At 33.4% G+C, this 25,263-nt stretch overlaps 2 protein-coding genes and 1 long non-coding RNA gene across 9 annotated transcripts in view; 1 reads left to right on the top strand and 2 right to left on the bottom strand.

Moving 5' to 3' along the window:
- Positions 1-4,715, bottom strand: part of LOC106052301 (EEF1A lysine methyltransferase 2-like) — a 9,638-nt gene extending 4,923 nt beyond the window's left edge. Inside the window, exon 1 of one of the 5 annotated variants that reach the window (XM_056025238.1) lies at positions 4,602-4,715. Coding sequence is in view for 1 of the 5 variants with exons in the window: in XM_056025237.1 (XP_055881212.1) it covers positions 4,552-4,562 (11 nt within the window). In the remaining 4 variants the exon portion in view is untranslated. Of the gene's footprint in view, positions 1-1,878; positions 1,966-4,551 lie in introns of those variants that run through there. The other 4 variants (XM_013207672.2, XM_013207662.2, XM_056025237.1 and 1 more) reach the window with 4 other exon arrangements.
- On the top strand, positions 4,713-21,809 carry LOC106052316 (ras-related protein Rab-7a-like). Of its 3 annotated transcripts, XM_056025240.1 has the most exons (7): positions 4,728-4,850; positions 8,268-8,382; positions 10,772-10,857; positions 11,435-11,540; positions 11,675-11,801; positions 12,667-12,885; positions 19,579-21,809. In XM_056025240.1, exons 4-7 carry the CDS (start codon positions 11,488-11,490, stop codon positions 19,795-19,797), a joined length of 618 nt encoding a protein of 205 aa, XP_055881215.1. In that variant the 5' UTR covers positions 4,728-4,850; positions 8,268-8,382; positions 10,772-10,857; positions 11,435-11,487; the 3' UTR covers positions 19,798-21,809. The 3 variants fall into 3 exon arrangements, with proteins under 3 accessions (XP_013063134.1, XP_055881215.1, XP_055881216.1); XM_013207680.2 differs by lacking the exon at positions 8,268-8,382 and having other exon boundaries at positions 4,713-4,850; XM_056025241.1 differs by lacking the exons at positions 4,728-4,850; positions 8,268-8,382; positions 10,772-10,857 and adding an exon at positions 11,179-11,197.
- LOC106052342 (uncharacterized) lies at positions 20,245-25,246 on the bottom strand. The gene is made up of 3 exons (XR_008777313.1): positions 24,585-25,246; positions 23,954-24,510; positions 20,245-22,440 (listed from the first exon to the last, which is right to left on the bottom strand). It is a non-coding gene; the product is annotated as an uncharacterized LOC106052342 (long non-coding RNA).
- Positions 25,247-25,263: the final 17 nt, after the last annotated feature.

The raw sequence follows: 25,263 nt of genomic DNA, 5'->3' as shown, positions 1-25,263 counted from the left end.
TATTTTGATATATCTAATTACTAGAATAGGTAGAATAACTAAATTAGATATTGAATATCTAAGTCTAGACTATATGATAAATTATTATAAATAAATCTAGATCTATTAATAATTATGATATGATAATCCTTGCCTTAGCCTTTGGTCTTGGCCAAGTTTAACAATCACTCACACTACCTGATTGTTTTGTCTACAGTCTACAGTGCTACCACTACAGACAGTATAATGCAGACTAGATTGGCTAGATCTAGATCTAGTAAATTCTAGTAGAGCTAGAGTAGAGCAACTAAGAGTACAAACAACACACTTTTCATTTCTTCACTTCAACCCAAAGGAAATAATTCAAATATATATAATATTAGATCTATACAGAGAGATTCTTTAAATTGTAACTATATATATCTGGATCTAGATCTATATAAATATAGTTAATAGTATAAATTAATAATACTTTAAATCTAAATTCTAAATTTAGATCTTCATAGTAAATTTATAGCTCTACATATACTATAAATATAAATAATATATATACTATTTTTTTTTTAGATCTAGTTTTTAATTTTATATAATATATATAATATAATCATAAATATATATAGATCTAATATTTTAATAATTATCGTCATATATATATATAGTAGAGTCACTATTGTGGAACAGTTTGCTGCTACTTTTAGTTTTCACTTTTTTGCTCCATAATGGTGAGACCTATGGAAAAATTAAAAGTATCTAGGCATTGCCCATCCATTTTCCGATAAAAATAGAAGCATTGTTTAGTTTTGCAACACATATTTAAATTTTACATTCAAATCGACTGAGATATGGTCAGTCACAATTACAGAATAGGATTTTTTAAGAAGTCACAATTGCGGAACACTGTTAAAATGTCGGAACAAAGCTTATATAAAGAACATATATTTTATTAGTCTTATATAATACTTGAACTCCTTATCCTTTACATTAATTTTATTTTTATTAAAGCTAAAGACACAAATTGTCACTTTTAGAATCTTTACCTCTTCTTTAATTGTAATTGACGTCACACTACCCTGATTTTCCTTACAAGGTTTTATTTTCCACTATTCTTTAATTCTTTTTTGTTAAATTTATATTATATATACTCCTATATGATATTTGATATTATGATTTGTCTTCTTTTTGCTGGATGTCTGGTAATCATAAATTCTATATTATATGTAAAATTATTCTCTAAATGTTTTTAAATTTAAGTATACTAATACAAACTCTTTATATTTAAATTTAAATTCAGATAATCTAAATCACTATGTAAATATTAAGCTAAATGCGCAGGTCAAATAAATAACATCAACAGCGATTCACAATTGTGACTATCTTTAAAAAGGTAAAAACTGGGTGAACACCTCCCAATTTTTTAAAAATTGAATTCCTGGTAGATGGCTACGAAATGACGTATTTCCACATCCATTTATAAACCGAAAATTAGGTGTATCATGCAGGTGATGGGTCATTATCATTTTAAAAAAGCCATAAGCCCTGGCCTATGCGGTTCTCCTGGTACGTGAAAAATAATGGACGATTCCACACATGTCAACTTTAATCTGTAGTCAAAATTAATTTTCTGCTGTGAAAGGAAAACCTGTATTTTGGAAATGTAGAGAAATGGACCATGTGCAGTACTGTTACAGTAGTTTAGCAGAAAATTTCAAAATGAAATAAATTTTAACTAATTTCGACGAGCTGTTTCGCAATAGTGACTCTACTATATAATATATTATCCTGTATATCAGCGTCCCGCGTTCATAAAATGCCGATAATTAGCCAGGATAAAATTTAATTCATTTAATACATGTAATTAGTGTTTTTAATAAATTTGGATTTAAAAAAAAGAATCTTTACATTTTGAATGATATGAATAAAGTACGTTAGTGACTTTTAATATGATCTGCACACCGCCATTTTGTTTGTTGGTAATGTACAGTGGTGTTGCCAACTAGTAGTATTTTAAGGATCTTTTTTTTCTTTCACATTTTGTTTACTAAAGGCTGTTGCAAGTGTACTAAAGATAAATAAAGTAATTAATTATAGAAACTAAGGTAAATTTTGATGATGGATAGATGGGTGGATGGATGTTTGTGGTTGGTTATTTGCTTGGATTGATGGTTGGTTGCATGGTTGTGTTAGGGTGTTTGATGGTTGGATGTTTTTGGTTTGCTGTGGTTGGTTGGATGGATTGTTGTGTTAGGATGTTTGATGGTTGGATCTTATTATTTTGCTGTGGTTTTTCGGTTGGCAGTGGTTGGATGGTGTTGGTAGGTTGATTGTAGTTGATTGGATGGATAGTTTGTTGTTTGATTTGATTGATTGTTGTGATTTTTTTGTTGGTTGGCAGTGGTTTTTTGGTTGTGGTTGAATGGATAGGCTGTGTTAAGGTGTCTGATGGTTGGATGTTGATTTTATGTGGTTTTGGTTGGTTGGATGGATGGTTTAATGGTTGTTAGTGGTTTGTTGTTTTTTGTTTGATTGGCAATGGTTTGTTGGTTGGATGGTTTGATGGTGTTGCTAGGTTGGTTGTGGTTGGTTTGATGGTATTGGTAGGTTAGTTGGATATTGTTGGTTTGCTGTGGGTGGTTGGTTGGTTATTGTTGGTTGGATGGTTTGATGGGGTTGGTTGGTTGGATGGTTTGATGGTGTTGGTTGGTTGGTTATTGTTGGTTGGATGGTTTGATGGGGTTGGTTGGCAGTGGTTGGTTGGTTGTGGTTGGTTGGATGGTTTGATGGTGTTGGTTGGTTGTGGTTGGTTTAATGGTATTTGTTGGTTGGTTGGATATTGTTGGTTTGATGGGGTTGGTTGGCAGTGGTTGGTTGAATGATTTCATGGTGTTGGTAGGTTGGTGGGTTGGTTGTGGTTGGTTTGTTGGTGTTCTTACGTTTGTTGGTTGGTTGGATATTGTAGGTTTGCTGTGGATAGTTGGTTGGTTGGATGGTTTGATGGTGTTGGTTGTTTGGTTGGCAGTGTATGGTTGGATGGTTTGATGGTGTTGGTTGGTCAGTTGTGGTTGGTTTGATGGTGTTGGTAGGTTGGTTGGTTGGATATTGTTGGTTTGCTGTGGATGGCTGGTTGACAATGGTTGGTTGTTTATGGTTGGTTGGTTTGATGATGTTGGTAGGTTTGTTGGTTGGATATTGTTGTTTTGGTGTGGATACATGGTTGATAATGGTTGGTTGGTTATGGTTGGTTGGATGGTTTGATGGTGTTGTTAGGTATGTTGGTTGGTTTTGGTAGGTTTGTTGGTCGTATGGATGGTTTGTTGGTTGATTTGATTGATGTTTGGTTGTGGTTTGTTGTTTTGGTTGGTTAGCAGTGGTTGGTTGGTTGTGGTTGGCTGGATGGTTGGATGGTTCTGTTACAGTATTTGATGGTTGGATATTGTTTGTTTGCTGTGGATGGTTGTTTGACAGTGGTTGGTTATGGTTTGTTGGATGGTTGTGTTAGGGTGTTTGATGGTTGGATGTTTTTGGTTTGCTGTGGTTGGTTGATTGGATGGTTCCGTTAGGTTATTTGATGGTTGGATAAAGTTGGTTTACGAAAATGGAGATCCAATTGTTGTTGAGATTGATGAGACAAAATACTTTCATCGAAAATACCATAGAGGTCAGTAGAGAGTAGGACACTGGGTGTTTGGAGGTGTTGAAAAACTTTCCAAAAAATGTTTTTTAGTCGAAGTGCCTGATCACAGTGCAGCAACGTTAACACAAGCTATAACACATTTGGCCTGGTACGCACATAGTATCTGATGGATGGGCTGCTTATGCTAATATAGCAAACATAAATAATGGGGTCTACAGTCATTCTGTAGTAATACATCAAGACAACTTTGTAGACCCCAACGACAGCGATACACACACTCAAAACATCGAGAATATGTCGATGAGAGCAAAACGAAAATTAAAACACCAATTCGGAACAAGCAATGGACTCTTCCATTCATATTTAAATGAATTTATGTTCAGAACTGCCTTAGGACATAAAGTATCATAAACATATTTTCTGTGAACTATTGGTGGGAATTACTGAATCATATCCTATCCTATGCATTGATGCTAACGTCAGTTTTACTAAATTAGTAGTAGTCACTTAGACTCTATAATAATCTACTTATCTAGATAGGTCTAAAGTCTAGGTCTAGAGTAGTCTAGATTAGCTAGAGTCCTTCCTACTAGCTAGACTAGATGACTAGATTTCACTAGTAACTAGATCTAGCAACTAGATAATGAGATCTAGTCTGTCTATTCATCATACCAGGAAAATTCTAAATCTAAATTCTAGATGAGTAGTCACTGAGTCAGTAGATCTAGAATCTAGATCTAGAAGTTAAAAGTAATAAAAGTAGTTAATCTATTGTGGCTATTGATGCCGCTATTCAAATAATTCAATCTATTCTAGTTCTAGATCTTATGATCATGAAATGATGTCTTATCTAGATCTAGATTTAGATCTATCTAGTAATTATAATAGATTTAGACTTTAATGGTTCGTGCTAATTTAATTAAATGAATCTAAAGTCGAACCTAGAAAACATTCTAGATCTAGATTTGAATATATCTGTTGATAATCATACTTGTCTACTTAACTGAGTGTGGAGATTGCGAATAATCCGAATCTCCCATGTGACATGTGTTTACATTTATTTTATCAAAGGAAGAAAAATAACCCGGTAGCTTTTTAAAACAGCTGACCTTTAGCAAGCTTACGTCACTGGTCACGGGATTTAGCGCCATATTGATGAGGGTGTTTGTTTTCCGTACTGACATTTGTAATCTATGTGATAGGAAAACATTTTTGCTTCAGACGGAATCATTTTAACCAGGTGAATATAGTCGTCAGATTTACATGTTTCATCTTTGCTGTTGACAAGGATGGCATAGACTTGTTTTCTTGTAATTAATGTTACGAATGTTAGATCTAGATCTAGAACTAGACTTAGTCAGAGATGAAAATGAATGTAAAAAATGTTAGTTGTTACATTGTATTATCATTCATTGTATGATTGTTACATGTACTTGTACAAGTCTAGTCTATTGTACACTATGTAGGAGGGTAGATGTGAGATCTATTCTAGATCTAGATAATAATAAATTAATATTGTAGATTATAATTAAAATTTAAATAATATTAATTTTTTTAAAATTATTTATAAATTTTATTATATCTATAATCTAGTATCTAGATATAATATCTAGATCTAGATATTATTAATTTTATTATTTATTCAGGCCAGGGCAGACAATGATGTCACAATGAGACATAGAATTTAATAGTTACAGTACAGTAGAAATGCATATAAGAATATTAAGAAGTTCAAGATGATGATGATCATGATGAGGATAGATCTAGCCAATCTAGCCCTAACCAGATTCTAGGACTAGTGACTAGACCTAGATTGTCCTAGGACCTAGATCTAGTCTAGAATCTAGTAGTAGTAGAAGTAGAATATCTAGTCACAATCTAGTGACAATCTAGTCAATTCTAGTCAATCTTGACTAGTATTCTAGAATGACATGGCCTAAATTGTGCCAATGTGCCTAAACTCAACTCTAGTAGTCTAGATCTAGTTTAGACTTACTACTAAGTTACACACTTTTTCACTTTACTCTTTAGTCACTTTAAACTACGAGATCTCTGACAATCTCTCGTTTAATTTATACATTTTATACACTTTATACTACTGACTAACTAATATTAGAACTATGTCCATGACCATGCTATTACTATTGACAATCTCTCGTTTAATTTAATTCTTTGGTCTTTACTTCCCAAGACTTAAAATACTAGAGTTTAGACTAACTTTAGACAAATGACAAATTAGTCACTAATAGTCTAAAATAAAGTAATTTAGTTAGATTTTAGTTCTAGACTTGTCTAGATAAATTTGATATTGTCATTTTCGTCTAACAAACACCTTTTTTTTTCTGATATTACTGAACACCCCACAATCTTTGTTAAAATGAGCCTTTATTTTGATAGCTATGACAAAACTAGTCTATATCTATTGTTTTGTTTGTACTCTGAAAAACAAGGGTTTTACACTAGTTCAAAGAACACTGGTAGGACTATATTTTTTTTCTTCTAGGATAGGAGTGTAGGTCCGGGGTGAAGATTTTTTAAAGAAAATTTGGGTACCAGCTAAACAAGACCTATCTAAAATTCTTCTAAATAGGCTCAAAAACACATACATGTCATAACCTTTGTGTAAAAAGGGGGTGTTCACTAATATTCGTTTATTACTATCAATGACATTAACTAAAGCTATTTTAATGAACATTGAGCTGTTATACTATTAAAGACTTTGAGGCAGCACTATATCTACATTTTTACACTATTTTATTACTATTTTGCCACACATCACTAATGCTCTACAAATGTTAAGACAATCTAAAGTGATAGGCTACTAACACTTAACCAAAAAATTTGCAAAAAACAATGAACAAAGAAACAAACACAGTGATAGGCACAACCCTGCTCTCCCTCTCACTCATTTAGTCTCTCCTTGGTGCCCTTATTATTGATAAACCAGGTAGGTACTAAGAGTGTTATCATCAGCACAGTATCAGAGAAAAAAAATGTAGAGAGAGGGACAATTATTGATCAATCAGGTACCAAATTAGGTCACACTCACTGAGCAGAGTGAGCGGACTAGACAAGCGGGGTTGCGCAGTTTATATTTTTTATTTGGGTCAACTAGGCCTAGGTAGGCTACACACAGTATAGGTAAAACTTGTCTAATGTTCTGGTTGTGGTGTCAGTTATAAGCAGAAAAGCGACCAATTAAGAGCAGGAAAAGTAACACTAATCTGTTGGTCTTGATTTGGTTTAAAAAGAAATAGATACCAGTATTTAAAAAAAGAAAATTGAAGATAATATTATTTTTAGATACAATAACATGAAGTGTTCGTTAGTGTACAGAGCGGGGAATAATTTTAGCTAAAGTTAGCGCTGGACCTCATTGACCTGACCCTCTTCAACTTCATATTTTATTGTTGTAACTGTGTAGCATAAGGAAACAATATATCTATTTTTACTGACAAATGGATGACGATTTTACAGCTGTTTCCAGTTTTTTTCATAGGACTAACCATTACGGAGCTATAAAAATTCAAACGTAAAAATTGTTGCAGCAGCACTTAACTTGTTCGGAAGATGAAAATTACCATAGATCTAATCTAGATCTAGTTAAGTTAGATCTAGATCTAATCTATATACATACTCTTTTATTGAGCAAGAACATTTATAAGACACATCTTCTATATATATTAAATACCATAGGTTATAATAGTTGTTAGTCTGTATTACTGAAATCTAGGTTTAGAGTTTAGATCTACAATTAAAAAGATCCACTCAGAGTATTTGGATAACCCACTCAAAAAAAACAACAAACTAGCATTTCCATGGCTCAAAACATCATTTTACCTTGCATTATTTTTCTGAAGGCAGCATAGAAATTGTTGTTTCCGCTCACTGTTATGTCTGTAGACTCGCTAGATTTAGTCTATAGTGACTATTGTCTATAATTAGAGCAGATACCAGCCTAACATCTACGCTACACCTTGCTGGGCACTCTCTCACCTAAAATGTGCTTGCTGTAACAGTAAGAGTGACTTCACGTGGAAAGTCAGTAAATATTAGTGACTTAAATCTAGATCTAGCTAGGGATAATCACACAGTGTCTAGATTTGGATCTCAGATCTAGTAAAGATAATTTGCACCTAACCTGAATACTCTGTGAATTTTAGTCAATTTTATGCTCGATATATATATATAATATAATGTACATTTTTAAGCCAATCTACATTCTAAAAATGATACATTATACTACAGTATTTACATTCATAACAAGAATTGACATCAGCTTTGCATTAGATTACTTAGTGTGTCGGATTATGAATCATCAGACTATCAAGAGTCAACTATATGTGCCATTTGACCATAATAATTTTAAGCTACTTAGTATTCCTATGCATATTTAAGAATAAAAATCAAAATGGGTAGTAAGGTTCCTTTCATTGGACATTTTTTTTCAGTAAGACTAAGACTGCTTATTTTGATCCTATGGAAATTTGTTAAGTGATTACAAGGACTCCCTTCTCATATAAAGACAACACAACATTCCTATATAGATTTTAAGATAATCATCTACTTATTCCTTCCTTTGTGTTATTTCTCAAATATACTCCATTAATTATCCTCCTTCCCACCATGTTTCTCCCTTCTCTACTTTATTTTTTAGATTATGGTTTCCTTTCCTGGTTATGCACTGGACTGAAGATGTTTATTCACTGACCCTCTTTTTCTCTATCATACTGGTACCTTCAAATATGAGCCTAGGCTCGTATCATTAATAGGTATGTTTTTTCAACAGAAAGTTGTTAACCGAGTTATCTGGTGATGGTAGAGAAAGATTTGCTGCAGCAGTTGAGCTGGCTATACGATTGGCCATACATTAATTCTTTATAGTTGTTTGAGAGAGGAGTTGTTACAATACCAGTAAAGCAACTATCTATTATAGAATGTTTAGACTGCCTGGACCAATATAAAGCTGCAGAAAGCTGTCAAAGTCCTTTAATCTAAATGTACAAACAATAGTGCCTTGCATGCATTTTGTGTGTATGAGTGCATTAATTTAAAACTCATGCAGTGTAATTAATTTGTAACATTGCCTAAAGAAAATATTAAATTTAATTAATTTTACTTACTTTAAAAATAATTCAGCAACTTCTTATTTGAGTCGCTGCAATTGGCTGGTTCAAAAACGCTGCTGTGGAAACTTTCCTAAAATTTGTGCAAAGTCTTTAGTGTAGGCTGGGTGTTTCCTCTGGTTTTTTTTTTTTTTTAAATATATAATCCCCACATTTTAAGGTAGTTTTCAGTCTTGGCAATTTTCTCCAAAACTGACATAAAAAGAACATCTGGGTCTAAAGACTGTAACCGGAATATCCTTGGGACAAGGTGGGGTTGGCCAATGGTCCATTCTCCGCCATCCATAGAGCTCTCCAAATGAAAATATTCTGCAGTAGAAAGCTTAAGGTGCCCTGGGTATGCCCTGTGGAATCGTCACATCCTGAATCTAGGCCCCTTCACACTATCACATTCACCATATCCAGAAAAACTTCATGATGGGTTTATATCCAGTAGTACTCCGTCTGGAGTAATGCAAACCAGGCCTCCGTCAAAAAGCACCTAGAGGGAAAAGGGGGGGGGGGTCCACTATTATTTGCTTAGTGAAATGCAAGTGGAAAGGCAATTTTCCAACTAAGAACAGGACACACACCTCTATTAAATTACCATCTGAACAAAATAAACTCCCCCTTTGCATACACTGCGCCCATCCTTATGAAACCGTAAACCATATCTTCTTTGAATGTCCCTTCCTAATCCACCTTAGGCAGACCCTACTTCCACTACAGCCCAACATAACCAACACCCTGTATGGCAGTGCTGAACAACTGAAGAAAACAGCACACTTTTTTTTCCTTGGCACAGTCTGCAAAAGAGCTCACAGCTCAGCAGCAATAAAGCTGGCTAGATGAAGAAGTGCAAAGCCTTTTCCCATCACTGACTATAGACAATGAGATTAACTTGTGCATTAATTTGTGCATCCCAGTTATCACTTGAGGGATATTTTATTGGTAGTGATGCTCTTAAAGGGTATCTGTAATAGACATTTCTTTGCCTGGCTTGTATTGCAGCAGTATTTCATATTTCATGAGATAAAGAAGCATCCGCCTTGGTGGTGTAGAGGCCAAAGGCTTTATGATAATTGCTTCCAAAGGTTTGTGGTCTTTAAACTTTTATTGGACGTTTTAGGAAGAAAAGCGAAATGTAAACAGAATACTTCTGAAGACTTAAGAGAGAGGCAGTTTTATGGACGTAGAGATTCAGCTGGACAACATTTGATGACTCCCTTCATTATTATTAAACGTCTTGTTCTACATTTACTATCAGCGTTCTTTATTATCTTGACATTCTGGAAGAAGGTATTACACAACAGGCATTTGATGATAGGACTTTTTAAAAACTTTGTATTTTTTATTTAGTCTAAAAATTAGGCTGTTTATTCTTCTAGTTGTACCATAGTCTAGATCTATTTTTGTATCCTCCCTTTAGGTACAGACTAGATCTAAATTATATTGTTGAAATCTGGAATATATATCAACTGTAACTAAAGTAGATAACTCTAGCAATGGTCTACGCTTCATTGTTAAAAGATCATTTGTTAATAAATGTTTATTGAATAAAACCCTCATGAAAATGACAAATTTTCTTATCCAGGAAAAAACACCCTACTTGAAATAATTAATTGTGACCTGTTATCTTTTCAAACATGTTCAAATATAACGACAACTGTGACTTCTGTACGTATACAGTGGTGTGATAGTGAGAATGTACTTAAATTTGGCAAAATTTGTGTGAGCATGAATGATATACACAGGTGCACCAGGGTATGAGTTTGTTACACAAACTTCCATTATTATTTTGTTTAATTTTTTCCCTTTTAGCAATTAAACTACACATAAGTCCTCTTTCATGTCTTTCATAAACCCTTATTCCCCAAGTGACCCAACTATCTGGTCTAGATATCTCTACTATAAGCTGTGATAACATTGATAAGAGGCAACCAGAGTGACAGTTACTGTAAATGCTGTGGCTTTTTAACTTCAACTCTTCCTTTTAGTTTAACTTTAATTGCTGATCATTTTATACCTTTTATTATTTTTTTTTTGTATTCCTCAGAATCACTGGAGGACTACACACACTGCAATCTGTCAGCCCACTTCCCATTACTGTCCAACAGAGCTTTCAGCTGAAAGCATACAAAGGTAATCATACTTTGAGATTATAAATGCATTGAGTTATAAATTACTCTCATTAGTAAAAATAGCCTACTACCTATTGTCAAACTGGCAATTACAATTAAAGATATATTTGTGGGTCTGCCTTACAAAGGGTGTCATCTTTCCTTTTGTTTAGCCAAGTTATCTGTATACAAGTTCTTACATTGCTACTGATAAAAATAGGATTTTGATAATACCACAATGATATATTATCTGGTCAGCTCAGTAAGCTTTGATATTGTTAGGGTCAGAAGTTTTAAAGTGATTGTTTTCTAAAAATAAAACTTTACACAACAGGATCATTAAAATGCTATTTCGTTCAAAGGTATGAATGAATTCATGGAATGGTAATGGTGTATTGTTATTTATTCTTCATTTTACGTTCCATGTTTAATACATGAAGTAAATAATTTCTTTTGAAACAATTTGTAATACAAAAATATGAGTTGGTAAAAAAAAATATATATATTTTTTTTTTTGCATCTGAAAGTTTTATTATTTTATCATTTAAGTTAACTTTCTTTAGCATATGAGTATTTAACCCTTTTTTTTCTATTTTTAGATAGAACTACTCTTGTAAATTTTTTGTTTGTCTCCTGACAACTTTGTGTAAAAATGGCATCTAGAAAGAAAGTGCTGTTGAAAGTTATCATTTTAGGAGACAGTGGGTGAGTTTTTTTTTTTTTTAATATAATTCATTCATTCAGCTTGTTGTAAATGTAATGATTTTGATTGATAATTTTACATAGAAAATTCATAACTTTTAACTTTCATAACTCATGATTTGCTTATTCATCTCTAGAGTGGGCAAAACATCTTTAATGAACCAGTATGTGGCCAAAAAATTCAGCAATCAGTACAAAGCCACAATAGGAGCAGATTTCTTAACTAAAGAAGTAATGGTTGACGACAGACTTGTTACAATGCAGGTCAATACTTTTTATTTTCGTATTAGTTGAGAGTTTTAGACTACCGATATACCTAACTAGCATTACCCACTGGCTTTGCCCATTGATTAGTTTCCTGGTTATATATTGTTTGTATTTTAAAAGTTACATCTTTATTAAGGACTTGAATCTCCGACCCTCAGTTCTAAAGTCTGATACTCTCCAGACTGAGCTAACCAATAAGTTGTTAATATCAGTGCACAAAAAGTAAACTCAAGTTTAATCTAGTACTTTTTAAAATGTTGGATTAAAAAAAAAACTTGTTGAAATTGAAAATAAAAAATTGTATCTGTAAATTTAATTGCTGTGGTTTTGATAATGAAAGGTGCTTAGTTATCTTAGGCACACAGAAAAAGATAACAGGTTAAATTTTGGTATTTTTTCATCCATGATGGTAAGTGGGAGAATGAATGATAGGTGAGTCAGTCAATCAGTCAGGGCCCTTGCGGTTATAATATAGACTAGACACATCTGTGAATTACAAAATGTAATTTTTATTTAAACTTTGTCATTAGTTTTTGTAAACTTTTTTTTTTCTTTCGTGAAATGTATTTATCATAATGCTGTTAAATTGTAACTAACAATTTATTCAAGATTATTTGTTTTAATGTGCATACAAGTGTTTATTTACTAAAGACACACACACAATAAAAAAGATTTTAAAATTAAAATATATGTTATTTAGATTTATAAAAGTAAGTGATTAGTTTGCTCTATTTTTATAAAAAATAAACAACTTTTAATAATTGTGCAATATATCTTAAACTTGATTTGGTTATAGTTACATTTGGAAAATTTTACACACAGTATTCAATTTTTTAAAATCTTTTATTTGCTTTTGTTTCAGATCTGGGACACTGCTGGTCAAGAAAGATTCCAGTCATTAGGTGTAGCCTTTTATCGAGGTGCTGATGGTTGTGTCCTAGTCTTTGATGTCACAATGCCAAACACTTTTCGCTCTCTTGACAGTTGGCGAGATGAATTTCTGATTCAAGCATCTCCTCGTGACCCAGAAAACTTCCCCTTTGTTGTTATAGGCAATAAAATTGATTTGGAAAACAGGGCAGTAAGTCTATATTTTTATTTCTGAATTATTTTATTTCTGTTACGGTATTAATAGTATTCTTATTTGTATCTTGAAGTTGGGAAGTTACACAATGGGAAGTTAAAAATCAATGTTATAGGATTATATATATGGATTATAATTTCTCAAATATCAAAAACTGCAAATAGGAGTTAAAAACAAAATGTAAAATTTACGGCAATGTTGCTGTTGATATCAACCCTGTTCATTTCAGTCTTGTCCATGCATGTCATAAAAGGTTTGAGAGAAAAATGAGGAATTCTAAAAATGACATTTAAGGGCTTTTATTTTAAGCAGTTAGCTTTTCAATTGTTATTGGCAAACTCTTAACCCTTTTGCCACTAAGCCCTTATCCTGCCTTGGAAATACCAAGCTAAGGGAGGTAACCTGGAATCACAAAGAGTGTTATTACAGAGTATATTTTTAAAAATCTTAAAAAGCTAATAATAACAAAAAAATACTTTTAATACTGCAGGTACCCTCCAACTTTTATCTGAAGTCCAGTAATATTTATTAGTAGGAACTAAAAACATTATGTTTATGTATAAATTTATAGATATCTTAAGCATTTGCTGGGTTCCCGTGGGTGACCTTGAGTTGCCTCCTGTGGTTCTGCATATATATAGTTCTTCCATTGTGGTTTGATGATGACCACTTTTGTCATCCAGATGACTGAGGGCTTTGCACTGGGGTTTTGTGCCTCCTCATGTGGCTGGTGAGACCTATGTGAACCCGGAATGTTTGGCTGCACACTAGGCAGGTTATTCCATCTGGAACTAGTGTCATTGGCCTTGCTTTTGCATTTCTTCTGCTAGCGCTGTTCTCATGTCACGGTTCTGCATTCATGGAGTCTATATTTGACTGTTACCATTAGTCTATTATGTCATTACTTAACCCTTTGACAACTAGAGTCACCGGGAGTTGCAGCTACTGGTTGACAACTCGAGTCGCCGGGAGTCACAGGCAATCGCTGATTTTGGGTTGTTTCGTTTACGCACGCACTGCTAGTTTTTAAATAACTATTTATACCTTTACTAACTCTGACCTAGAAGAGCGATAGTGATGCTATTTTTATGTGCTTATTTTGTCTCTGCAGCATGTTAGATTGGATTTTTATGATTTTTTGAAAATTACATGTTATTTTTTTGCTAGCCTAGAAAATGGAACATATTTAGGCTTATGTTTAGGCTTTAATAGAATAAGATTTTAATGGGAATATTAAGATTTAAGCTGTAGAATAAGGATATAATGATTGGGGTAAGTGTTTTAGAACCATTTAAGTCCGGTAGTAGTGAAAATAAATAAAAAATTGATGCTAGATCCAGTACCGGTATTGAATATGTGAAATGGGAGATTGGAAGGCAACAAAATATGACGTGATATTTTAATGTTGTTTTTTTTTGAGCTCTGTAGGCCTATTTATGACTTTTAACATGATGCTTAACCCTAAGTCTATTTTTTTCTATTATAAAAAGAAGGTTTTTGTTAGGTTTTATTAGTTTTTTTCTGTGAATTTTAAAATAGCTGATACAGAGTTATATCCCTTCTCTTAGGGATAGGGTAGATAGTTTCTTACAACTGCTTAGTGGTGAAATGGTTAACCCTTAATTAATTGACAGGAACTGTTTACTCCATCCCAAAGAGAAGGGATATAACTTTATTTCAATCATTATATTTTGACCTAATTCACAGAAAAAACAAATAATACTCATTAAAAAAAACTTCCTTCTATAATATAGAATAATAGTCCTAAGATTAACATTATGCTTCAAGTCATAAATATATTTTCAGAGCTTAAACATTTAAATATCATTTCAGATTTAGTTACATTCCTCTCTCCAGTTTGACTCTTCCATTGGCCTCCTTCAGTCGTAGAACGACTATGGTTCATCTCAGAGCACACTTCCTCATGTTGCCGTGGAGCCCTATTTTGGAGAGACACTCCCGTCCACAGATAGCGCAGGTTAAGGTGGCTTTTGCTTCGGTGATAGAGGAGCTGGCCGTTTTTCGGATTGTACATTTTTCTTCCTGAGCTGAGACCCATGTACTTTCACTGTCCATAACTTTCTTGGTTACTATCTCTCTCCATTTGGTGCGGCCTAGAGCTATGTCTTCCCAATAGTCAGTATTGATGTTCACTAATTTGAGGTCACGTTTTATTACATCTATGTAACGGAGGTGAGGGTGACCAGTTTTTCTTGTTCGACTAGATATAACATTATCAATATTAGATCTAGCATTAATTTCTTCTTCACTATCGCTACTATTGATAAATCTTTTACCTCAATCATTGTCTTATTCTAGAGCTGAAACATTAATATTCCTATTGAAAGCATTTTCAATAATATTCAAAGTATAGCTAAACATTATGTTCCATTTTTGTAGGCTAGTGAAAAACAAAAACACTAATTTTTTTGGTTAATCCATTCCAACATGCTGCAGATAACCAAAAAAAAAAAATCTCTCTCTAAAGTCAGATTTAGTAAAATAAATAGGATAAAATAATTAATAAAAAAAAATGTAGCATTACTTTTGTTAACAAAACAACCTAAAAATTGAGATAGCGACTCCTGGCTCCTAAATATTTCAAATGTTTACAGCAATCTAATGGACTACTGTCCTTATCAAATTTCTGTGCAACCTTAACTATTACAGCCAAAGTTTCCACTTGGTAAACAACAACAAGTCAGTTTTAGATTCTTTAACTCTAGATTTAGATCCAGTGTTTATTTCACTATCACTCTCAAAGTCTAGATCTAGTGCTAAATTCTCATTATCAATGTCTATATCAAATCTTCATTATCTGGCGACTTTGGTATACCTGTAATAAGGGAGTCTAAAAATTGAAAGGTCATTGCAAAAAAGATCCATCAGTGTGAAGAAAAATTTTTTTTTTCGCCAAACTTGGAAGCCCATAGAAACTAAAGCAAAAGTTAGAAAACATCCTTTTTTTTCTTAACAATTTATATTTCTACTTTTAAAAAATCACAGCCAGCTTTAAGTAACCTCATGCTTCACTTGAGCTATGCAATTCATGTGACTGGATGTGTGGCGAGTGCATTAGTAGTGAGAGGGCTGTTTCAGACATTCCTTATTTTAAAACCTTTATCTTATCTTATATGATACAGACGTTACTTCAAAAAAGAAGATGATTACGTCCTACGCGTCATGCATTTAGTCATGTATATTATCCAATGACCTAAACTCTGCCAATTCACTGGTTTTCCTGGCTAGCTCAGGCAACCCGTTCCATGCTCTAATAGTGCTAGGGAAGAAGGAGCTTTTGTACTAATTTGTCCTAGCATATGGAACGAGGAATGTGCCTTTGTCTTTATGTCTTTCTGAGTATTTTATTAAATTTTGTTTTTGTATTTGAAGATTATGGTTCAGTGTTTTATGTATAATTGCTACTTTATTGTTAAGTCTTCTATTCTGAAGGCTTTCTAAATTTAGTGATTTTACTAAAGGTGTTACTCTAATCAAATGTGAATATTCGTTTGTTATGAATCACACTACTCTCTTTTGTGTCTGTTCCAGTTTCTTAATGTTTTCTTGAGTTGAGGGTCCCAAACAGAGGATGCATATTCTATTATTGGCCTAACGAAGGTTAAATAACATTTTAGTTTTATGTTCTTATTTGATTTATATAAGCATGAAAGTAGCGCTATATAAAAGCTATAATAATAATAGAAATTTCTTCTAATAAACCGTAATGTTTTGTTTGATTTTTTTTATAGTTTCTTCAATATGGGGATTCCATGACAGTTTTTCATTTATTATAACACCTAGGTATTTTGCGTTTTTAGTTTGTATTATTGGTTTACCATGAATAAGATAAGTGGAATTAATTTGTTTTAGTTTTTTTTGTCACTCTTAATAACTGACATTTTTCTGGGTGGAAAGACATGCTTGAATTTGATTCCCTTTTCTGTAATTCTTCTAATTCTCTTTGTAAAATTTCTGTGTCTTGTGTTGTTTTTATTGTTCTATATATTATGCAATCGTCTGAAAATAATCTGACTTTTGTTCCTGAACTAAAGCAATTTGGTAAATCATTTATGTAAATTAAAAATAGTAGTGGACCTAAGACTGTTCCTTGTGGTACACCTGAGTTTACTGTTATTGGTGTTGATTTAGAGCATTATTACAGTTTGTTCTCTCCCTATCAGAAAATCTTTAATCCACTGATGCAATGGACCATTAATGCTGAAATATTTTAGTTTTTTAAGCAAACTATGGTGGTAAACTTCATCAAAAGCCTTGGAAAAATCTGGTAAGATAGCGTCTATTTGCTCACTGTTATCTAAACCTTTTGAAAAATCATCAATTAATCCTATTAGTTGTGTTTCACATGATCTATATTTCCTAAAGCCATGTTGGTATGGAGTAAGGACATTATGTTTGTCTAAGTGGTTTATGATGTTGCTACCTATTATGTGTTCTAGGATTTTACATGTGATGCTGGTAAGTGATACTGGTCTGTAGTTTCTTGGGTTAGATTTTTCTTTTTTTAATGGGGTGACATTAGCTTCTTTCCAGTCCCTTGGTATTCTACCCTGGTTAAGAGATGCCTGAAAAAGTATTTTGAACACTGGTGCTAGCTCATTGCTTAGTTCTTTGAGTAATCTAGCTGGAATACCATCAGGTCCAGATGCCTTATTCGGTTTGATGTTGGCTAATAGTTTTTGGATTCCTTTTTCTTGTATTACTATATCTCCTATGTTGTCTACTTCGTTCAAATTAAGTAATATGTCTTTGTCTCCTGGGGCTGAGAATGCTGATGCAAAGTATTTGTTTAGGATGTTAGATTTAGTTTAATTATCATTATGTTATCTTCTCCTTTTAATGGCGCTATGCCTGTTGTTTCCATTTTCTTAGACTTAATGTATGACCATAGGTTTTTGTATCTTTAGATATTACATTGTATATGTATTCACTCTGCAGCTGTCAGCTTACTTTTTGGGCTAGGTGTTTAATTTTTATATACTTTTTATAAACTCTTTCTGCCTTAGTTTCTTTAAATTTTCTATATAGGTTTTCCTTCTGTTTACAAAGCTTCTTTAATCTATTATTAAACCAGCATTTATTTATTTTGTTTGATGTGTATTTAGTTGGTATATGATTTTCTATATTTTTTTTTGTAGATAGTTTTTAATGAAATTCCAGAGGTCATCCAGAGGTTAATGTCTAATGTCTAATATGAATGTTGTTGAAAGTTTAATGCAGCTTGGTGTAAGTTGTGTTAGGTTACATTTATTCCACAGTAGGATTTTTCTTTTGGGTTTTGTATTGGCTTTTTTTTACTGCTTTTATCTGACTGTGTATTTTAATATCATGGTCTGATAGACCAGGGATAATATCATAATCTACTACTTATCCAGGTCTGTTGGTTAAGAAGAGATCTAATGTGTTGTTTAATCTAGTTGGTTTTTTAATTATTTGATCTAAACTTAGGTTGTGTAAAGTTTCTATGAAAAGCTCATTTTTGTCCTTTTTGAGGTTTTGGTGTTTATTTATGGTTAGTGTTTTCCAATTTATATCAGGTAGGTTGAAATCACCCATAATCCAAAAAACTGCATTTTTATTTTTTTCTTTAAGTGTAGTTAACTGATTACTTAGATCTTGCATGTACTCTAAACTAGAATTTGGTGGTCTGTAAATACTGCCTATTAGGGATGTTGAGGTGGTGTGGATTTTACAAAATGTTGATTCTAAATTTTTGGAGTTAGGTAAGGTAATTTCTTCTGCTACAAGAGTGTTTTTTTTTTTATTGCTAAGAGAACTCCTCCATGATTATCTGCCCTATCTTTTCTAAAAATTTCATAATTTCTGCATTATAAATTTCAAGATGTAGCCAAGTTTCTGTTCCTGCAATTATGTCTGGTTTCTCACTCTAATAAAATTTTTAAGTCTGCTGTTTTGTTCCTAATGCTTTGAAAATTTATTACTAAGGTTTTAAGGTATTTTGGTATTACTTCTTTAGTAGGTTTATTTAATGATCGTGTTTTATTAGTATTAGTAGATTTAACAGGAGTGGATCTGGCTAGAGGTTGGTGGGTTTGGTTTGAAATGGTGTTTAGGATGTTGTATGGGTTAGAAGTGTCTGCATCAAAGGAGTCAAACAGTCCTGATGTAAACTGAGGTAACTCACACGTTACACAGTGCCACGATGCAACAGTGTTGCTTAATGCATTATACACAGGTGTATTTATATGATGCTGGTACCATTCATCACAGGTGTCACATTGAATGGCTTTCTGTTTCATTGTGCATACTTTTTTACAAATGTAGCATCTATTTTTAGATCTAGGTCATGGGTTTGATTCTACATCTCCTGCTATTAATATTAAGTGTGATAGGTATCTATTTTGTGTTTTTAATTCAGAACTTCCATTTGTGATGGGTAATCTTCTTTAATGTTATGGATATGGATCTAAAAGTATTACTTAAAAAATATTTATGGTTAAATGGTTTCCCTTGAAGCATTATGTCAAATATTTTACCACTTATGTACTTTTTTGTCTGTTAGACTATTTTTGTTTGAATGCTAGATCAATTACTATTGGTAATATATATGAATTGGGATTGTGGGCACACTCATTTCAAAGCAATGTTTTCAAGCACCATGACGTTATGTTTTTAATAGTTTGTCACTGGCAAATGATTTCTTTTTAGGTATCAGCACGTAGGGCTCAAGGCTGGTGCCACAGTAAAGGTGACATACCTTATTTTGAAACATCTGCTAAAGAGGCAATCAATGTGGAACAAGCATTCCAGGCTGTGGCTAAGAATGCTATGGCTCAAGAATCAGATGTTGAACTGTGCAGCGACTTCCCAGATCCTATTAAACTTAAAGATGATCAAGCCAAACCAAGAGAAAACTGCGCATGCTGAAGTTAGTTGTTAGTATTTGTACAGTCTGTTTTTTTTTTATACCATATACATTATTGCTGAGGAAAAAACAACAACACAATTACTTATTTAAAAAATATACATCTTTCAGTTGATTGTCTTAAAAACTTGTTTTCTAATAATGTCTACTAGAACAAAACCCAGTAAATCTGAAAACTAAAATTATTGCAAAAGTATTTTATTTTAAAAAGTATTTTTATTCCTTTAAAAATTTGATAATTCTCTGCAAAATACCTAGTGTAAATGTGAACCTTTTTATTTTTCTGTTATTCTATTGGCTAAGTAAATGTCAGTATGTGATTCTGAAGAACATTCTTGAAACGTTGATGATTTTCACTGCTTAATATATTCTTTTGTTTGTTTACTTTGAATGTCTGACATCACATTATTACATACTTTTTAAACATCATTCTTTTATTCAAAAAAAAAAAAAAAAAGCACCATGAAAACTAAATGAATAAACTTTGTACATGTAACAAATCTGAACCTTTTTAGTGCATCCTGTAATGGCTTGGTACTTTATAGAGATTGTTTGACTTTGTATTAGAGTTCTTTTTTTTTTTACATTTCAATTATATTGTTTTATTTAAGTTATTGTGTTCCAAGTTATATGTGAGTACAACACACTGTCACTGTGATGCTAGTACTAAACAAATTAAAACCGTTTTGGAGTTTTTTTGGGTTTTTTTTTTTTTTTTTGTGTAACATAATTAAGGTTACAACTGAAAACAGTTTTGCTGTAAAGTCAGAAACCAGGACATGGTGATATTCATTGATGACCAGTGGTACTAAAGTCAGTTGAAGGAACTCTTGATAAATGTTAACTATGTTAATATATAAATATCAATGTTTCTTAATCTACAGAAGATGCTGGTCCTGTTTACATTATGCCCTTTTAATATTTTTTTTTTCATTTTAAAGTCTTTTGTTCTGTTTATGTCTCAAGATAATTATTCTTCCTATCTTCTTGACCAAGTGTTGATTCTTGTAACAGAAGAATAAGTGTTGCAATTTAGTTGATTGAAGTTCTGCATGGTTTAATGTGTGAAAGTATGTGTGTTTTAAGTCAAGAGCTTTCATTTGTATTTGTGGGTTGAATATATATTATTGCCATGATCACCTTGACTTCATTGTGTTGGGCTAAAGAAAATGCTACTAGACTAGCTCTCTTGTAGTTATCACTGATATCTAATTGTTAACACATCATGTAAGGTGTTATAGTCAATTTTTTGTATATTAATTGATATACATATTATTATATAAATATAAGCCATACAGCACATATAGTGAGAACGAAAAAGAAGAAAGAGAATGAAGAAGCACACATAGTTAGTTATAATTGTTAGGTTGGTTCTTAATAAGTTGTGATAAATTTTAGTACATGAAATCTGTTAAGTTGGTTCTTAACAATTTTTTAATAAATTTTAGTACATAAAATCTTCTGGAAGTTTTTTTTTTTTTAAATATGTTGTTGAGGTGTTGGTTTTAAATGCCATCAAATTATATCAAGTAGCATTCCAGGCTTATGTCAATGAACCACTACATATTTATTTCTAGAGGATTTCTGAAGGCAACTATTGCGAAAGCACTAAAACCAGTTCTAACAAAGTTAATGTATTTTTTAAAGCTCAGTCCAAACACAAATGTATATGATATTGTAATTGTTACAATGTATCCTGTATTATTAATTTGTCAAGGCTGCTTATGCTATATTTTTTCATTGTTTTTTCCCCTCATTGTTAACAGGCTTTATGGTAGTTCAATTTACACAGACTAGAGATGTCATTGTATGACATATGGTTTGAAATATTATACTTTTCTATGTTCTTTGAATTGAATGATAAGCTACTCAACATATTTATTCAGTTGGGCCTTGTGATAAGACTGTCAACACACACCTAAGTGAGCATGAGCGAATGTGAATCATTATGGTTGCAATACATGAACAACTTTTTGTTTATATGATTCATTGATAATAAATGTCTAAAGTCAAATTTTTTATTTATTTTATTAAAAACTTTTAAAAAAATGTTATACAAAGTTATATTTAATAATTACTGTGACTAACAACAACCTAAAGGATATCTACTATACAATTTGAGATGTATTTCGCAGTCACATAAAACAATGTCTCTCAAAATGATATTGATGGCAGTCTAATTAAATAAAGTTGTTGAAACCATCTCAGAAACATTAAATGCAATATAAAGTTTCTGTATGAATTCTGTTAAATCCTTTCTGGATATATTCAAATTAACATATATAAAGACTTCCATGGCATTTTCCAAACAACAGCTTTTTTTTTTTTGGTCATCATAAGGGATGGTCTACAAAACTTGTCCTATTGGACATAATGAAAATAATTAGCTATATTACACCTAACCCATTGCCACAAACTATCCTAACATCTTTCATAAGACATCCTTTCTTATTTCTTAAATAGGTTAACATTCTCAATAGTTCAACTAAGAAGGGCTATTTTTAAATCAGAGATGAATGTTTTGTAGAAAACAGTGAGCTTTTATTATTATTGCCCTATTTAAGTCTTTATGTAAAGTACGGTATTATGTAGAGTGAAGGCACGGTGGCTGAGCGGTAAAGCGCTTGACTTCTGAACTAGGGGTCCTGGGTTTGAATTCGATCCAAGCTAGACTACGGATCCATAATATATGGAGCAGCAAGGAAGTCGTACCTAAAAATACTGGAACCAATACAAAATGCTGCCCTGCGTCTATGTCTCGGCGAGTTTCGTACATCACCTATCCCAAGTCTCCATGTGGAGGCTGGAGAACTCCCCATGGATATAAGAATGAAAAAGCTTGCAATGCAGTATATAGTCAAGCTAAAATCCAACCCCACGAACCCTGCTTTTGACTCCATATTTAACCCCACAGAGGTAGAATTATACAATCGAAGGCCTAACGTCATACAGCCGTTGGGCCTTCGAATGAGAGAACCCATCCAAAATTTAACCTCACCCATTGACCAAATCTCTAAAATAGAAACCCCTCAGAACCCTCCTTGGCTAATGAATAAACCCAAATTAAATTTATCCCTCCTTAATTTCAAAAAAGAAAATACAGACCAAAGCATACTACAAGTCCACTTTAGGGAACTGCAGGAGAGCTACGGAGATTGTGGCACCATCTACACAGACAGATCCAAAATGGAGGGAAAGGCGCGTGTGCCTGCTCCTTTCGGAACAAAACAATCTCCCGTAGACTCCCCGATGGCTGCTCCATCTTTACGGCCGAATTGCACGCAATATTGCTTGCACTTATGGCCGTAAAAGCATCAGAAAGGAGGAAATTTATAATCTGCTCCGTCTCCAAATCTGCATTGCAAGCTTTGGGGCGGATGAAGACTGACATCCCATTGGTACATAAGAGCCTGAAGCTGTTGGACCAAATAACAGCCGACCGTAGGGATGTCCTTCATCTGGGTCCCCTCCCATGTTGGCATTGAGGGAAATGAAGCCGCAGACAGAGAAGCAAAGAGAGCCCTAAATCATGCGGTGTCAGGAACCCAAATTCCCTACTCGGACCTAAGACAAAGTAATGCCTCTGCCACCGATGGGAGGCTGAGACTCACAGTAAACTCAGGCAGATTGTGGCGGATGTCAGGTGGCGGCCCACATCTAAGGGTCTGACAAGGCGTGGTAGCACGACCATGTCCAGACTTAGGATTGGCCACACCTACATCACGCACTTTTTTGTACTGAAAAGAGAGGAGCCCCCACTTTGTGAGTACTGTGACTCTCGCCTCACTGTGGAACATATCCTCGTTGATTGCCCCAGATACCAGGATGTCAGGGCGAAATATTTTAGAGCCACTAATTTAAATACACTATTTGATAATGTCGACCCTGGGAAGGTACTGGGCTTTATCCGGGAAGTGGGGCTATCTACGAAGATCTGATTTATGAATTTGTGAACATGCACTATTTACATTAGATTTTTACCAAATATTTAAATTTTTACTACCTTTACTATTTTAACTGTGAATAGACCTTGATTTTAATGATATGACTGTATAGAATCTGGCCCATGTTGTTTAGAGAGAGAGGGATCCTTAAGGGACTGCAGGCACGACATGGCCTAAATTGTGCCGATGTGCCTCAAACCAAAATCAAATCAACCTGGGTTCGAATCCTGCTGAAGACAGATTTTTAATTTCGGGATCTTTGGGCGTCTCTGAGTCCACCAGCTCTAATGGGTACCTGATGTTAGTTGGGGAAAAGTAAAGGCGGTTGGTCATTGTGCTGGCCGCATGACACACTCGTTAACAGTTGGTTACAGAATCACATGACCTTTACATCTTCTGCCCTATAGACCACAAGGTCTGAAAGGGGAACTTTACTTTACTTTTTATTATGTAGGGTAAAGAAATTTAAATATTTGTAACATTGCAATTCTATAATGCTATTTGGTTATGAAAACAGAAAGGCACTCTTTCAACTGATTATCACTTGTCTTTGACCTACACCCACACGATAGAAGAAATCCAGGTCTTTGTACATCTGAATGGCCATAATTAAATTAAGCTTAGTAGCACATTTGAATTAGTAAAACAAATAGTTATGGATAGCTAAACTTACTTCTCAAGTTGGTGATGGTAGGTCACTAGGCACTTTTAGTCACTTTTGCTTTAGACTTTGAAGAACAGCTCATTTTGCTAACTAGTGCATCATGGTCACTATCAAGACGAAAACTGGTAATGCTATGCATCAAGAAAATACATTAATTTACATAGCTTAAATATCAACTCACTTAGTCTGGGAGGTGCGGTGGCTGAGCGGTAAAGTGCTTGGCTTCCAAACTGGGAGGTCCAGGTTTGAATCCTGGTGAAGACTGGGATTTTTAATTTCGGGATCTTTGGGCGCCTCGGAGTCCACCCAGCTCTAATGGGTACCTGACGTAAGTTGGGGAAAAGTAGAAGCGGTTGGTCGTTGTGCTGGCCAGATGACACCCTGTACTGGCTGTAGTGCCCTGTAGGCCTCAGAAACAAATAACCTTTACATCATCTGCTCTCTCTAGACAAACATTTCTGAAAGGGCAAATTTCACTGTCTGTCTGGTAAAATGTTTGTACACATTTCTTCCACACCCAATCTCGGATCAAGATGAAACCATCACCAACTTCATTGAACTTGACAAGTAAGTTCAGTTATCCATAACTCATAACTATTTCAATATTGAATATTTGTTTTACTAATTCAAATGTGCTACTAAGCTTAATTTCGTGATACCGCCGCACACTACTATCTAGTCGCAGAATTTCCAATTTTTTTTAATATTAAATTTTTCTAACTTGAATCTAATCTAGATTTAGACATAGATCTAGATCTATCTAAAGTCTAGACTAGATCTACCTCCACTTCTACAAAGATAAATTTGTTTTGATGTGAAGGTTGACATATTGAAAAAAAAAAACATGGTGAAGATTACTC

Source organism: Biomphalaria glabrata, chromosome 4 (genome assembly GCF_947242115.1).
Source record: "Biomphalaria glabrata chromosome 4, xgBioGlab47.1, whole genome shotgun sequence".
NCBI classification, from domain to species: domain Eukaryota; kingdom Metazoa; phylum Mollusca; class Gastropoda; family Planorbidae; genus Biomphalaria; species Biomphalaria glabrata.
Note: the sequence above shows the minus strand (reverse complement) of the source record. Positions and strands in the feature narration are given on the sequence as shown.